The 14,402-nt window shown below is 42.5% G+C and overlaps 1 protein-coding gene across 8 annotated transcripts in view; it reads left to right on the top strand.

Moving 5' to 3' along the window:
* CTNND1 (catenin delta 1) overlaps positions 1-14,402 on the top strand; it is a 48,621-nt gene that overhangs the window by 14,543 nt on the left and 19,676 nt on the right. For 5 of the 8 annotated variants that reach the window (XM_037163309.2, XM_053659077.1, XM_053659076.1 and 2 more), the window contains 5 exons: positions 6,758-6,871; positions 8,065-8,354; positions 10,360-10,431; positions 11,560-11,712; positions 12,689-13,224. In XM_037163309.2, coding sequence (XP_037019204.1) covers positions 8,160-8,354; positions 10,360-10,431; positions 11,560-11,712; positions 12,689-13,224 — 956 coding nt within the window. In that variant the 5' untranslated portion in view covers positions 6,758-6,871; positions 8,065-8,159. The remainder of the gene's footprint in view (positions 1-6,757; positions 6,872-8,064; positions 8,355-10,359; positions 10,432-11,559; positions 11,713-12,688; positions 13,225-14,402) is intronic. The other 3 variants (XM_053659072.1, XM_053659075.1, XM_053659078.1) reach the window with 2 other exon arrangements.

The raw sequence follows: 14,402 nt of genomic DNA, 5'->3' as shown, positions 1-14,402 counted from the left end.
TTGGAAGAGGTGTCTTTAAAAATTTTTTTTATTTATTAATTCTAGAGAAGAAGGGGGGGGAACATTGATTTTGTTGGTCCACTTATTTATGTGTTCATCGGTTGCTTCTCGTATGTGTTCTGTGGGGATTGGACCTGCAACCTCGGTGTATTGAGGTGATGATGCTCTGATCAATTGAGCTACCTGGCCAGGGCTGGAAGGGATGTCTTGTTGCTCTTTTTAAAGAGGTTTGAGGAAACAGGATTGTGTAAATATGACTCAGTTACATCCTTCCAACTTTTCCAAGTGATCTTCGAACAGTGGGAAAGAGATGGTGGGAATGCCATTGACAGAAAGTAAGGGGTTTGGTGAGAAACTGCCTCTCTAAAAAGAAGAATGTGAGCTCAGTTGGGTAATCTCTGGTAAATCCTAAGGTTAAGGTTTTTTCCCATGAAAAAATTTTTTTCTCCCCTAGGGTAAAGAAGGGTAAGGTATCCTAGTTAATTTTAGGATTTCTCTTTTATGGTACAAAAGTTAAATAAATACCTTTCTATTTTGATTAGACTTTATCTTATTGTCCATTGTATACCTGACTCCCTCTTTTTCTCCTTTTTGTAGGAAGGGGAAAGGCAATTGGTCTCTCCCCTTCCTCCAGTCTGACACCTCCCTCTGTTTTTGCCCCTCCCTCTTATCTTTGTTTTCTTTTCAGCCTCTCCTGAAGCTTTGCTTTCTCCTTATAAGGCTAAGTGAGGCACTTTTGGCAGGGTTGCAGCAGGGATGCAGGTAAGTAATTTAGTGTGTCTCAGACTCTCAGGATTGAGAGAAAATTTCGTATAATCTGTCCCAGTGGAGGGCCTTGGAGAGGCCCTGGGTGCTGGGGGAGGAGAAGGAGGAGGCCTGGCCTGAGAGATCAGAAGGACTTGTTAGACCAGTCCTGTGTGTGTGTCATACATGCTCTAGAGAGAAGCAGGTTTTGTTTCTTCACGCGTACCCTTTCAGTCCGGGTCCCCCTCACTAGTTGAGAGCCACACCCTTCCTTTGCTTCAAAACCAGTCCAGTATTTAGCCATTTTAGTATATTGCCATTTGGGGGGTCCCCAGAATACTTGGGAGGGCAAAAGAGAGCAAGAAAAATGTTCCATCTGGTTTCTGAATTTAAGGTTAAGATGGTGGAGGTGTGGTTTTTTTTTTTTTTCCCCTTCCTTTTTAAAGTCACAATAAAATTTTAAATCTTGACAGGTTACTTTGGGCCAGGTCAACCTCTTTTTAACAGGACTATTTAAAAAACTTTTATGTATTTATTTTCTTCCTTTTCTTTGAAACTCCAATCAGGTAGAATACATCACTCTTTGCCAGACTTCCTTAATTCATCAAAGAGATTCGTGGTGGGCACAGTGAGATCTTTGTCAGAGTGAAAAATCCTTCAGTCAACCTTTTTGTTGACTGGGAGAAGGGGGAAAGGAGGGCCTGGCATAAAAGATCCACAGGGAAGTACAGAAATTGCTAACATCTAAACAATGCCTTTTTTGGGATATTGGTTTAGTAACTCTGGAAGTGCTCAGTTGAGATGAGATTGTGAAGTGAACCAAGTTCTCTTTTGCCTTGATGCAGATCATGTCAGGTTCTTAGGCTTAGTGCAGGAGTGAGACTTCCCAGCCAAGGGAGAGATACTAGAATTTTCTGAGCTTCTAATGGTGGAACATCAGGTGATGGTGGTAGGGGTGTTACCTAGGCTTTGGACCTCTGGTAATAAACACTCTTTGTGATAAGAAGACATGGAAAAACTACTGACAAAATATCTTTTATTTTAAAAATAAAATGGTAATTTTCTCTGCATGGATGAACAAGTGAAACAATTGCTTTGAATTTTGGGGCAAATACCAGTTATGGCAAATTAATACCTTTTAGGTATCTAGAAGACTTACCTTTCTTGGCTTGAATGTTTGTATACAGTTCAGTAGTGTTATAGGTGCTATATTTTATTGGTCAGTATTCTTCAATAGGAGGGGGCTCAGTGTGCTTTAACAAGAAGCCATGTAAAATGGCTGGGATGACATGGAAGAGGAGTTTCGCTTATCATTGCTTTTAGAGGGAGAAGATTTCTTTGTGACACTGGTTTTGATTTCATAATGAGTAAGTAGGAAGAAAGAAAAAACTGATTTGGGGGCTGGCTAGAGAAGCTAAAATTTCTTTCCTAACAACCCAAAGACTATTTTTGGGGTTTAGAATTTTCACAACAAATAATTTTCCTTTTTTTCTGCAGAGGTTTGCTTGCCTAATTCTGGTCATGTCTTTGCATATACTTAACTGAATTGCATGGAGGTAGGATTGAGGATCAGAGTCACCCAGGCTAAAGTTTTACATATATTAGCCCATTAAAGCTAAACTCTGAAAAGTAGTAGAAATTGAAGCTTACAGGGGTTATAACTTCTCTAAGATCTTACAGCTAGTTTTTGGCAGAGTGAGGACTTGAAGAACTCCAGGTTTTTTGACCCTTAGTCTGGAGTTGGATATTGTTTTTCCCTTTGAGAATGTAAAGAATTCCTGTAGTTTACAGGGCTACTGTAGATGGGACAAGGTAACGTGTGGAAACATGTGTGGTTTATTCAAAAGCCCTACCAACAACACCAAACCTCTAGTCCCTTGTGCTGCTATTTCTAGTAGTATTTGTATTAGTAACAATAGCTTTCTGTGTGTCAAGACATTTTTCTTAGCACTTTATGTGGTTTGTCTTATATAATTCTTACAGCCACCCTGTGTATTTTATTTCTTCCATTTTACAAAAAAGGAAACTGATGTTTGTAGAGAGATTGTGGTACTTTGCTCAAAGTCATATAGGTAAGAAGCAATGAGGCTGGGATTTGAACCCAGTCAGTTTGATTCCAAAGTCTATATTCTTAATTGCTACGAACTGTAATTCCAAATTACACTTCCACAGCCACTTCACAGCAGAACAAATCATTCTAGGGACTGTGCTATTGGCAAGTAATTTTTGCCCTGCTGTCTGTTTGGCATTGTCCAACTGTTTGGTCCTTCTGGCTATTTGATTCAATTTAACTATTTTTGTTTGGTATTCTTACATAGGAGACTTGAGTTTTTACCATTGTCATTGCTTGAATGCTGAGCCTTGTAGTAGACTCATGGGACCTATGACTTGTTAAGAATAAAACCAGTTATTCTCAGAAAAATCTAGTCTTAGGGGAATAGCAAGGTTCACTTATATGCATCCTCCCCTTTACGTTGGGAGTTCCTTGATGGTATTTTTTTTTTTAATATTTTATTTATTTATCTTTAGAGGGAAAGGGAAGGAGAGAGGGAGAGAAACATCAATGTATGGTTGCCTTTCGTGCATCCCCTGCTGGGAACTGGCCTGCAGGGAACCGGTCTGCAACCCAGGAATGTGCCCTGACTGGGAATTGAACCGCGATTGTCTGGTTCACAGGCCCGTGCTCAATCCACTGAGCTACACCAGCCAGGGCTGGTATTTTTTTTTTTAAGTGAGAGCAAGTATAATTCATTTGAAAATACTAAGTGGCAAACCTGGAAAGAAGTTGTGTTCGCTTGGACTCATAAGACCTTCCTGACTCTTAACTACCAAAGTCAGTTAAGCCCTGGTTGGTGTGGCTCAATGGGTTGAGAGCTGGCCTGAGAATCAAAGGGTTGCTGGTTCGATTCCCTATCAGGACAAATGCCTGGGTTGCAGGCCAGGTCCCCAGTAGGGGATGAACGAGAGGCAACTACTCATTGGTGTTTCTTTTCCTTTCTCCCTCTCTTCCAATCTCTAAAAATAAATAAAGTCTTCAAAAAAAAAAAAAAAGCCAGTTAATGGTTTGCAGATTCTGGTCTATTGCGTGTGTGTGTATTTATATTTATATTTGATGTGTATAGCATGGAGAAGGATCTTTCCTTAAGTGTCTGAGTTATGAGGCAGTATGCTGTAGCTTGCCTTCATTCTCTTCCCCCAAGTATGCTTTCTTTTTCCTCCCATTTATTTTTGTTTTCCTACTTGTCTTTTATGTAAACATATGGATAAACCTTTTTAAAAAAGATTTTATTTATTTATTTAGAGAGAGGGGAAGGGAGGGAGAGAGGGAGGGAAACATCGATGTGTTTACCTCTTGCATTCCCCCAACTGGAGATCTGACCCACAACCCAGGCATGTGCCCTGACTGGGAATCTAACCAGTGACCTTTTGGTTCTTAGGCCGGCACTCAGTCCACTAAGCCACACTAGCCAGGGCCGGGATGACCCTTTAACCTGAAGATAAATGGAAACTTTTTCTTTTCCCTTTTTCCTGTGATATTGGAGGGAAGTGCTGACAAGGGTTGTAGGGGAGAGGGGCTGGACCATCCATTTTATACTGGACTTGTATTTTTTGGACTTGAAAGCATGCAGTAGAAAGAGAACACAGACTTTGGAATGGCATAGATCTGGGATGAAATTTAAAATTTGCTATTAACTGAGACCTTGGGTAATTTTTTTCACCTAGAACCTGTTGTCTGGTTTGCAGTAGAACTTCCATTGGGTAGTGGAAGTTCTACCCTAAGGATTGCCAAGATAATAAATGTAAAACATTCAGTAATTGTTAGTTCTGTTCACCTTAACTTTCTCCTTGGTAATAACCTGCAAAGGCCTCAAATAAGGAATCAAGAACTTATGGCAGAAGTGTAATGGGATGACTGCCAAGCTCTAGAGAAGCACCCTGTGTTCCAGAAACACTGGTCTAGGTGGGACCTCCAAGTAAGTAGAACTGAAGTAGGGAAACCAGCTTATCCAGTCCTTAGAACCCAGTTATGCTCTTGATTTAGTTAATTTCATCTACTAGTTCACAAAATAGTTTTGGGCTGAGGCATTACCATTAAGTAATGTAATTGGAAGATAGAAACTAGTTCTTGAAATAACTTAATACTTCCTATTTGTATAACATACATCATCTCACCTGATCCTTATGGCACCTCTTGAGTTAGACTGGGCTGGTGGTATTGGCATCTTGCAGATGAGAACATGGCAGTGACTTACTGCCATTGTTGGCAAGTGGCCGAGTGAGGTCTGGGACCCAATTTTTGAGTCCTGTTCTGTTTCTACACAGCCTCTTCTACCCTCTTTCAGGCTGAAAAATCTCCCCATGTTTTTAGGCCTAAGAATGTGATTTTCTACTTAACTGTGCTATCTTCAAATTAGAGCCAGGTGGTTAGCTTTTAAAGCCATGAAGACAGGCAAAGATACTGTTTCCTGACTTAGAGCCCTGGGTAGTTTCCCTCTATCCTTCCTAACCCCCTTTTCGAATTAAAGTCATGAGGGCAAAAAATGGCTGTTTATGTCAGGGTGACAGACAATTTCTGTGCACCAGGGACTGTTGTCACTGTATGCCTCATAGTAGTGGTAGTTTGAGCTTTTATTGGCAAAGGAAATTACAGGGTGGAGGCTGCTAGAGTGGTAACTGCAGTTCAGGCCCTGTTGAAACCCAGAACTGGAAGAATCTCTTGTGAACTTAGAGTCCTCTTGGTGTGGAAGGTTCATACGTCATTGTACATAGCGGACAGGGCAAGTGCTTAAAATGAAGAAATAGAGATGAGAAGGCAGCCACATTTTTTAAAATAAGGGTACTTATTAATGACATTTGAGTGGCTTGTTGGAATGTAGGGTAGGAATATGAGAAAGTAACAATGGGCTTTGGACTGAAAGGAAGAACAGAAGTCGATAAATGATTATGGCCTCCTGCAGGCCAGGGCAAGAGGTAGGAGGAATTGATCTTTTTCTTTCTTTTTTTTTTTTTTTAAATCCTCACTGGAGGATATGTTTATTGATTTTAGAGAGGAAGGAAGTGGGTCAGAGAGAGAGAGAGAAAGAGAAAGAAGCAAGGATATGAGCAAGAAACATCGATCGGTTGTCTCCCTCATGCACCCCAACCTGAGATTGAATCTGCAGCCTTTAGGTGTATGGGATGATGCTCCAACCAACTGAGCCACCCAGCCAGGTCTGGAGGTAGGAGGAATTTGGAAAAAGGTTGCCACATTCTTGGATTTAGGGACTGGATTCGCTGGAAGGAGTCTTAGTAATGGAGAGTTAATTAAGGAGTTTATTGGGTACCTGTTTATCAGTTACTCTGGGTACACTCTCGCTTGCTGAATGCTGCATATCCCGGCATACCTTGTCTTATTGCACTTCTCAGATGTTGTGGTTTTTTTTCACAAATTGAAAGTAAGGCCCGTCACCAGCAAAAAGATTACAGCTCGCTCTATAGCAGTGATCTGGAACTGAACTGCAGTGTCTCCGAGGTATGCCTGTACTCTAAGGCAAAGAGGCCCGAGTGTGCTTGGTGGGGCTCTGGAGAGCGTGGGAAAGGGAACTGAAGCAAAGCCTAGGCTAGTCTGCACACGTCTCCCCCACTACACTGTTGCACTGGTTTCTCAATATCTTTGTGGGCATGCTGGGACTGGGCTTTGAGGTTTCTGCCTTGGGGGCGGGGAGGAGGGGGAAGGGCATTCCAACAGCATTTTTTTTCTTTCTAATTTGGTCGCTTAGAAGGGGGGCTGGTAAATGAATTTTTATTACAATCTGCTCCTCTGATATGACAACTACACCCAAGGTCCAGGCTTCTGAAAACAAAGTCCAAAGGGCATTTGTCACATTAAGCAATTCCAAGTCATCTTTTCAGTTACTCCCTTCCATTCCCAGATTGTCTTTCTCCCAATACCTGCCCTTGCTCCTATTTTTTAATGTATTGGGTGAATTTTATTTTCCTCTCATTTCCATTTTTCCTCCAAATATTTCTGCAGCTTTCTCCTTCCTGCTTCCTCCTTGCTGTGGTGGCTGGGATGCTTCTCCCATGACTTTCAGAATCTAGACTGGGCTCTGTGTTAAAACAGTCAGTTACGAACTTCTCTTAACAGGTGTGTATGAAAATGTGTTTATTAAGAATAAAAATTTTTTTAAGTGTATTTTTTCTTGAGGGGTTAATGAGAGGGTGGGGGAGAAGGTTTATTCTAAAACCTGCCTTTCAACATAGTGTATTTGGGACTGGCCGTAAAGTCTGCTGTAGCCAGTATGCAAGAGTGAAATCCCATTAAGTCCAGCAGTGTGGCTATAAATGCCCCTCCATTCATTCGCTAGCCAATTTGCAGTTCATTTAATATGGTATGGGGAACTCTTCATTTCTATTTCACTATCCTTTTTTGTATAAATATTATGTATAAACCTAGATATTTTTATATTACTCTGAGTTAGAATAAGTAAAGAGGTAAAATATGGTCTGTTTAGAGCTCCTGTAGAACAAATGTAGGAAGTGTGCTAGGCATTGATTTTTCTAGAGGTTACAATATGAAATACTCTGAGGGACAGTTTCAGAGTTTGAGTCTAATGTTCCTCTTTCTACTACACAAAGAGCTGAAGGTCACTGAAAATTGTGCCTTTTTACATGTAGTTGTTTTGGAACTCTGTTGCTTTCTTGTCTCTGTTAGCCAACACACACGTTTGCCCCCGATACTGTAGTATAGTTCTGAAACATAGAAATGCCGCCTCATAAAGATATTAAATAGAGGGCCTCCTTAGTTGTGTTCCCTGCCTTCAATGTGGGAAGTATTTTACTACTTCCACTTCTTACTGATATTTTAATTAGCATATTCTTTTAGTATGTTCAGATTTATCAGAGATTTTAAGTTAAGGTCTGTAACTGTCTTTATCTGTGGAACTGGCTTGCCCCTGCAGGGCAGCTTTTATCAAGTTTGTACAACTTTAATAAAGTTAACGTCAGCAAAATTTTCCAGGGAGAAGGACTATAACTTTAACCTCATGTCATGACTACAACCCTTAGCCAAATTCTCCCTCTCCTACCTACAGTGTAGAGACTTGGATCTAGTACTTTCCCTTTCAGTGTGGTTATTTCTGGAGGGGTGTTAAAGAAGGTAGTGGGCAAAAGCTTCTGCTTGAGCAGACACTGGTGATGGGGCTTTCAGGCTTGGTGGTGGCTTGCTTTCTGCACTGCAGTAAAACCACAAGAGGGCGTCTTTGGCTCTGGGATGAATAATTCATCTGTCTCCTCTGACCTGTGACCTTTTCTCTCCTCTCTCTTACCTTCTCCCGGTAGTGTGAAGTGAGGGAGGCCTTCTCCCTCCTTCCTCCTCCTTCTGTGATCCACCTTCCTTTTTACCCTGCCCTGCGGCGGCTCTGCCCTTTACCTTCATGGACGACTCAGAGGTGGAGTCGACCGCCAGCATCTTGGCCTCTGTGAAGGAACAAGAGGCCCAGTTTGAGAAGCTGACCCGGGCGCTGGAGGAGGAACGGCGCCATGTCTCGGCGCAGCTGGAACGCGTCCGGGTCTCTCCACAAGATGCCAACCCACTCATGGCCAACGGCACCCTCACACGCCGGCATCAGGTAACCCCTCCTTCCATCAGACCTGCAGGTAGGACTTTGGCGTGGTCATAGAGAGGCTGTGATTCTTCTTTGTAAACTACTGCCCTCATGGTGATGGGCTGTTCAGAGCCCATGCTTTATGATGAACCTTTACAAGGGTAATAAATACTGATTGAGAGATAAGTAATTTTGCTCCTTTGCTGAGTTGAGTGGACTTATCTCTAGAAGTATCCAGCCGACTTCCTGTTGCTGGAGTGAGGTTTCTTGGTTGGGGTGTAGTTCTAGTAATGGTAGATCAGGTTACTTGAGTTTTTTATGTTTTTCCCCCCTTTGGTATCAGAAATTCAGGAAAGTAAATGCTTTCCTGATTGTAAATGAAGTGCTTTCCTGAAAGTGAGTGCTTGTGGTTGGGAAACTTGGGCGCCTTGCAGCACTCCTATCTCCGGTTCAGTCTCCTTCAGGGTACAAACGGCCTGTACTCAGAAAGTGTGGCAGTGTCCGTGAATTGTGTATTCCTGCTCTATATTGTGCCTGTCTACTCTTTTTGTTGGCTGTGCAAATCATGTCTTGGAGGAAGGGGTCATTGTTAATTCTGTTGGTTAGAATTGGAGAGGGAGCATCGTTCTGCTATTTAACCCAAATAACCACAGGAGCCAGTGGTCTCCGGGTTGGCTGACTCTGTGGTGTGACTTGGGACAGTTGGTGTTAGAAATAAGAAGTATCTTGTGTTTCCTATGGTTTCTCTAGTCTGACTTTGCTATGATGTAATCTGTCTGAGGTTTTGTGTATTTGTACGTGGGTGTGATGGGCATTGCCTGATAGATTGCATCTGAAGAGATCTATGGTGGGAACTAAGAACAGTGCTCATGCTTCAGTAGCCCTTTTTACTGATTATTTAATAATTTTTAAGACAGAAGGTCCTTCATGATTAGGAACCTGTTCAGTGAGAGGACAGAATTCTGACTGGCAGATGCTTGGGAATTTGGAGGCATTGTGTTTGAAGTGTTCTAGGGTTTTTATCAGAACCAGAACAGAGGATTAGGGATAAGAGGTATATACTGAAAGGGGAGAGCAGGACTGCTTAGGCTTGGAGGTGGTGGGGAATTCCAGGATTTGTAAATAGTGGTCTCTCCCTTTTATTTTTAACTTCTGCTCAGCAATGAAACCACACCCGTCCTTCTTCCTGAAAATAATGTTTAACTTCCTCTCCCTGCAGCCTTATACTCTATGTAATGGGAGTAGGGTGAGGGAGGAGTCTTCCAAGGTGGATCTCACTGTATTCTATTGGAAGAGGAGCAGTTCAATGTACTTTTATATAGCATAATGTCAATAGATTATTTCCTGCTGTTCAAGACAGAACAACTTAAGGGTGACATTTGTGTTTCCTGGCTTTAATAAGTGGTGATAAAGATATTGAGACATCTGTTTGCTTGAGGGGAGTTGGGGGTACTTGTTTTCTTCCTACTTGGAAAGAGAGACTCATAGTTCTTGCCTCTTTAAAAAGCTGCCTGATATGGGAGTTTCCAGTGGTGGTAGAGCATGAAGATGTGTGGAGCAATAGAGAACGCTTTTGGAAACTCCCCAACCTAGCCCTCCCAATTTTCCTTATATTCTTCTGGCTTCCCAAAAAGATCGTGTGCCGTGAAACTACCTGAGTCTTTGCTGTTTACTCAGCAAATAGTTTTTGAGTGCCCATTATGTGCCAGGCACTGTTTGAGGCACAAGGGGGGATACATTATTGGACCAAACTGTCTCCCCACCGCCCTGGAAAAACCGTCTGCCCTCATGCAGCTTACATTCTTATGTTCCAGAAACCTAGTTACCTTGGTGCCAGATTTGATTCCAGTTTTGAGAAAATGCTAAGACTAAGGAGTGATGTGGTTCGTTTGTGAGTACTGACAGAAGGACTCCAGGCCACAAATATCTTCTTGAAAGCCTTTTTCCTGTTTGGAAAAAAGATCATTTGTGTTTGATAGAGCAAATGAAGGCCACAAAATGAATTGTCTTCTTGTGGGCTATGTTTCAGAACGGCCGGTTTGTAGGCGATGCTGACCTTGAGCGACAGAAATTTACAGATCTGAAACTCAACGGACCACAGGTAATTATTTTGGCTCAAGGTCTAGGTTGCTTCATTCATATCTTCTTACTTCCCCAGCCCATAAGAGCATGCTGGTGTCTTGTAAAGCACCTGGCACATTGTAAGCACCCATTAGTTAGTTTCTTTTTATTTTGGAATGAAAAGTTTTTTTTCTTAATTCTTACCCAAGGATATTTTTTTCATTGCTTCTAGAGAGAAACAGGAAGAGAGGGACAGAGGAAGGGACTGAGGGGAGGAGGTGTGTACAGGGAGGGGGTTGGGGGGAGAGAGAACTCGAGCAAGGGAGAGAACAAGAAAAATCGAGAGGTTGCTTTCTTGTATTGGGAACCTGGGTATATGCCCCGACTGGAAATCGAACCCATGACCTTTTGGTCTGTAGGATGCTGCTCCAAGCAACTGAGCCATGCCAGACAGGACTTGGAATGAATTTTATTGACTGTTGATCCAGTTTTGATTCCTCAGTTACTGTATCTCCTTTATAAGGATGGGTGTATGTCTACTTTGTAGAAAATCCTTGTATGGAACTTTGGGCAGTACCTGAAGGGGTAACACAGCTAATCAAAAGATGACTCTTCTTGGGATTTTAGAAGTGTTTTTTTTTTTTATTTATTTTTAGAGAGAGATGAAGGGAGGGAGAAAGAGAGGAAGAGAAACATTGAACGGTACCTCCCACATGCCTCCCAATCAGGAATCTGGCCTGCAACTCAGGCATGTGCCCTGATTGGGAATCAAACTGGTGACCTTTCAGTTCAGAGCCAGTGCTCATTGCAACTGAGCCACACCAGCCAGGGCATCTTACTGGGATTTTCTGGTTCATCTTAAAAGTTCTGTTTTGGGCGAACTTTTTAGTATCATGCAGATGTAGATGTAGCTGCACTTAACGTAGTTCGTGTTCACTTATGTATCCAGAAATGGGAAATTAAAGCTGCTGTCTCTGTTCTTAGAACTGGGAAATTATTTCTGCCTTTTTGTACAAGTTCAAAAGATGGATACAGCTACCCCTCTAAAATTGTAGGCCCTGTTGAAGTTGCAAGAGGAGTCTCTGTCTTCAGGGAGACAGTGCTCCTCATGGGAATAGATTGTTAATATATATGGCTTAATAGTAACTTTTTTTTGTTTTCCATTTAGGATCACAGTCACCTTCTCTATAGCACCATCCCCAGGATGCAGGAGCCAGGGCAGATTGTGGAGACTTATACGGAGGAAGACCCTGAGGGAGCCATGTCTGTTGTCTCTGTGGAGACCTCGGATGATGGTACCACCCGGCGGACAGAGACCACAGTAAGCTAAGATTTGTATAAGGTCAAGGATGATGGAGGATGGTTGAGGATGATGGTGTCCCTATAATCTGTGTTACAGGCAGGGTTAAGCACTTAATTAAAGTGGGCAAAGGGCCAGTGATGTGTAATGAAACTGTAAAGAAAGTGATCTCTGTTCAGACAGACAAGGTAGACATATTGGAAGATGGAATGGAATGGAGAGTAGAGAAGGTATATCAAGGTCTATAGTCGCTCCTCTTATAGACATCCTTACTGCCAGGGTGATTTGTCTGCCTGGGAATTCCCTGTAAGTGGGAGAAAAGGTAGATAGTAGGTTGTAAGGCATTTCTAAGTAAGGTGAGATGGAGGTAGGGGTTTGTTTCTTTTCTTTTAAGATTTTATTTATGCCCTGGCTGGTGTGGCTTGGTGGACCAAGTGCTGACCTGTGAACCTAAAGGTTGCTGGTTCAGTTCCTAGTCAGGGCACATTCCTAGGTTACGGGCCAGGTCCCTATTGGGGGCATAGGAGAGGCAACTTGTCGATGTTTCTTTCCCTGCCTTTCTCTCCTCCTTTCCCATCTCTCTAAAAATAAATGAATAAAATCTTTTTTAAAAACCCCACAAAACACAGATTCCAAAGCTCTGTCTCTGGAGAGTGTGTTTCAGGAGATCTGAGTGAGTCCAGGGAATCCCCATTTAAAAACATTTTTTTTAAGATTTTATTTCTTTTCAAAGAGAGGGGAAAGGGGGGAGAAAGAGAGGGAGAGAAACATCAATTGGTTACCTCTTGTGTGTTCCCAACCGGGGACCTGGCCCATAACCCAGGCATGTACTCTGGTTGGGAATTGAACCAGCAACCTTCCGATTGGTAGGTAGGTGCTCAATCTACTGAGCCATACCAGCCAGGAAATGGTTTGTTTCTTTTCTTAAGAGTGGTCTAGAATTTAAGCTTATATTGTTCACTTAATTAATTTTTCTTTTCTCTTTCCTTACTCTGAGGTCAAGAAAGTAGTGAAGACTGTGACAACACGGACAGTACAACCAGTCCCTATTGGACCAGACGGACTGCCTGTGGATGCCTCGTCAGTTTCTAACAACTACATCCAGACTCTGGGTCGTGACTTCCGTAAGAATGGCAATGGGGGACCTGGTCCCTATGTGGGGCAGGCAGGCACTGCTACCCTTCCCAGGAACTTCCACTACCCTCCTGATGGATATAGTCGCCACTATGAAGATGGCTATCCAGGTAGCAGTGACAACTATGGCAGTCTGTCCCGGGTGACCCGCATCGATGAACGGTATAGGCCCAGTATGGAAGGTTATCGGGCACCTAGTAGACAGGATGTCTATGGGCCCCAGCCCCAGGTTCGGGTAGGTGGGAGCAGCGTGGATCTGCATCGCTTTCATCCAGAGCCTTATGGTCTAGAGGATGACCAGCGTAGCATGGGCTACGATGACCTGGATTATGGCATGATGTCTGATTATGGCACTGCCCGTCGGACCGGGACACCCTCTGATCCTCGCCGACGCCTCAGGTAGGCAAGAAAAAGGGGAAGGAGAGAGGTCTTTCCAAGATACTGTAAAGGGGTAGTAGCTCTTTCCTTTCCTTCTAAGTAGTGCTTTTTAGGATCAAAGAGACTTATGGCTTTCTCTCCCTTACCTTTTTTTTTGTGTGTGAAGACCATCCTGTTTCCCCTTTTCTGATTTTACTAAGTATCAACTTGCTTTTTTTGTCTTTTTTAATTGTAAAAGTCATATATTCTAATTATAGAAAATGACTTGTTGTGGTTATTGGTCTGTGTCCTGAAGATTGGCCTTTGCTTCTTTCTTGTTGAGATTTTCTTATTATTTCTGCCTAACCTCTGACGCCCTTTCAGTGATGGAGAGCACCACAAAGAAGCCTGGTGTTGGGGACTAGGGAGTACTCATTAGTTCCTGTGAGTTTCTTCAGCTTCTGGTTTTGTATTAGGAATAGACCTAAGTGTTTCAGGCTTTTAGGGTCAGAATAGACAGATACAGAACCTCGAGTTACAAACAAACCTCGGTATAACAAAAGGCCTGACACTTTACACTTAGATTCTTATATTGGCTTATAAAGTGAAACCAGGGTAGCATCCTTAGAGGGTGGTACATTAATGACACTGGGAGAGGTCAGGAAGCAGGTGTCTATTCTGACTTTCCTGCTCATCCCTGGGATTCTTTGGTGATGTGAAAGGGGAGTGATTGATTTGGGACTGGTGGATAGATGGTTTGCCTTGAAGAATGTTTGAGAATGGGGATTGGCAAACCTTTTCTGTAAAGGACCAGCTAGAACTATTTTAGCCTTTGCAGGTCATATATAATATTTGTTGTATATTGTTATTGTGTTGTTCTTTTTACAACCTTTTAAAAATATAAAAACTGTATATACGTTTGGAGCTGTGCAAAAACAGGTTTGGCCCATGGGCTGTCAATACTCCTTTAGAGTAAATCAGAGATAGTGTTTTCCAGTTAAGGAGAAACAAGAAGGCAGATTCATGGATATCTTGATGTGTAAGGATAGCCTAGCAGCTGTTGCTGAATTTCTGTGTGAGGTCATGACCTTCGAAAGAAAATGCTTTGGTGCTCACTTTCCTCATATTAGGTAGCTTTCTTTGGTTCACAGTGAACTGGGTTGGGCCCCAGGGTATAGTCCCCATTATCTAAGCCTGAGTCACTTGCCTTTCAGGTAACT

This window comes from Artibeus jamaicensis, unplaced genomic scaffold, assembly GCF_021234435.1.
Source record: "Artibeus jamaicensis isolate MK-2021 breed Jamaican fruit bat unplaced genomic scaffold, CSHL_Jam_final scaffold_614, whole genome shotgun sequence".
Classification (NCBI taxonomy): domain Eukaryota; kingdom Metazoa; phylum Chordata; class Mammalia; order Chiroptera; family Phyllostomidae; genus Artibeus; species Artibeus jamaicensis.
This window is presented reverse-complemented; position numbering and strand designations above follow the sequence as displayed.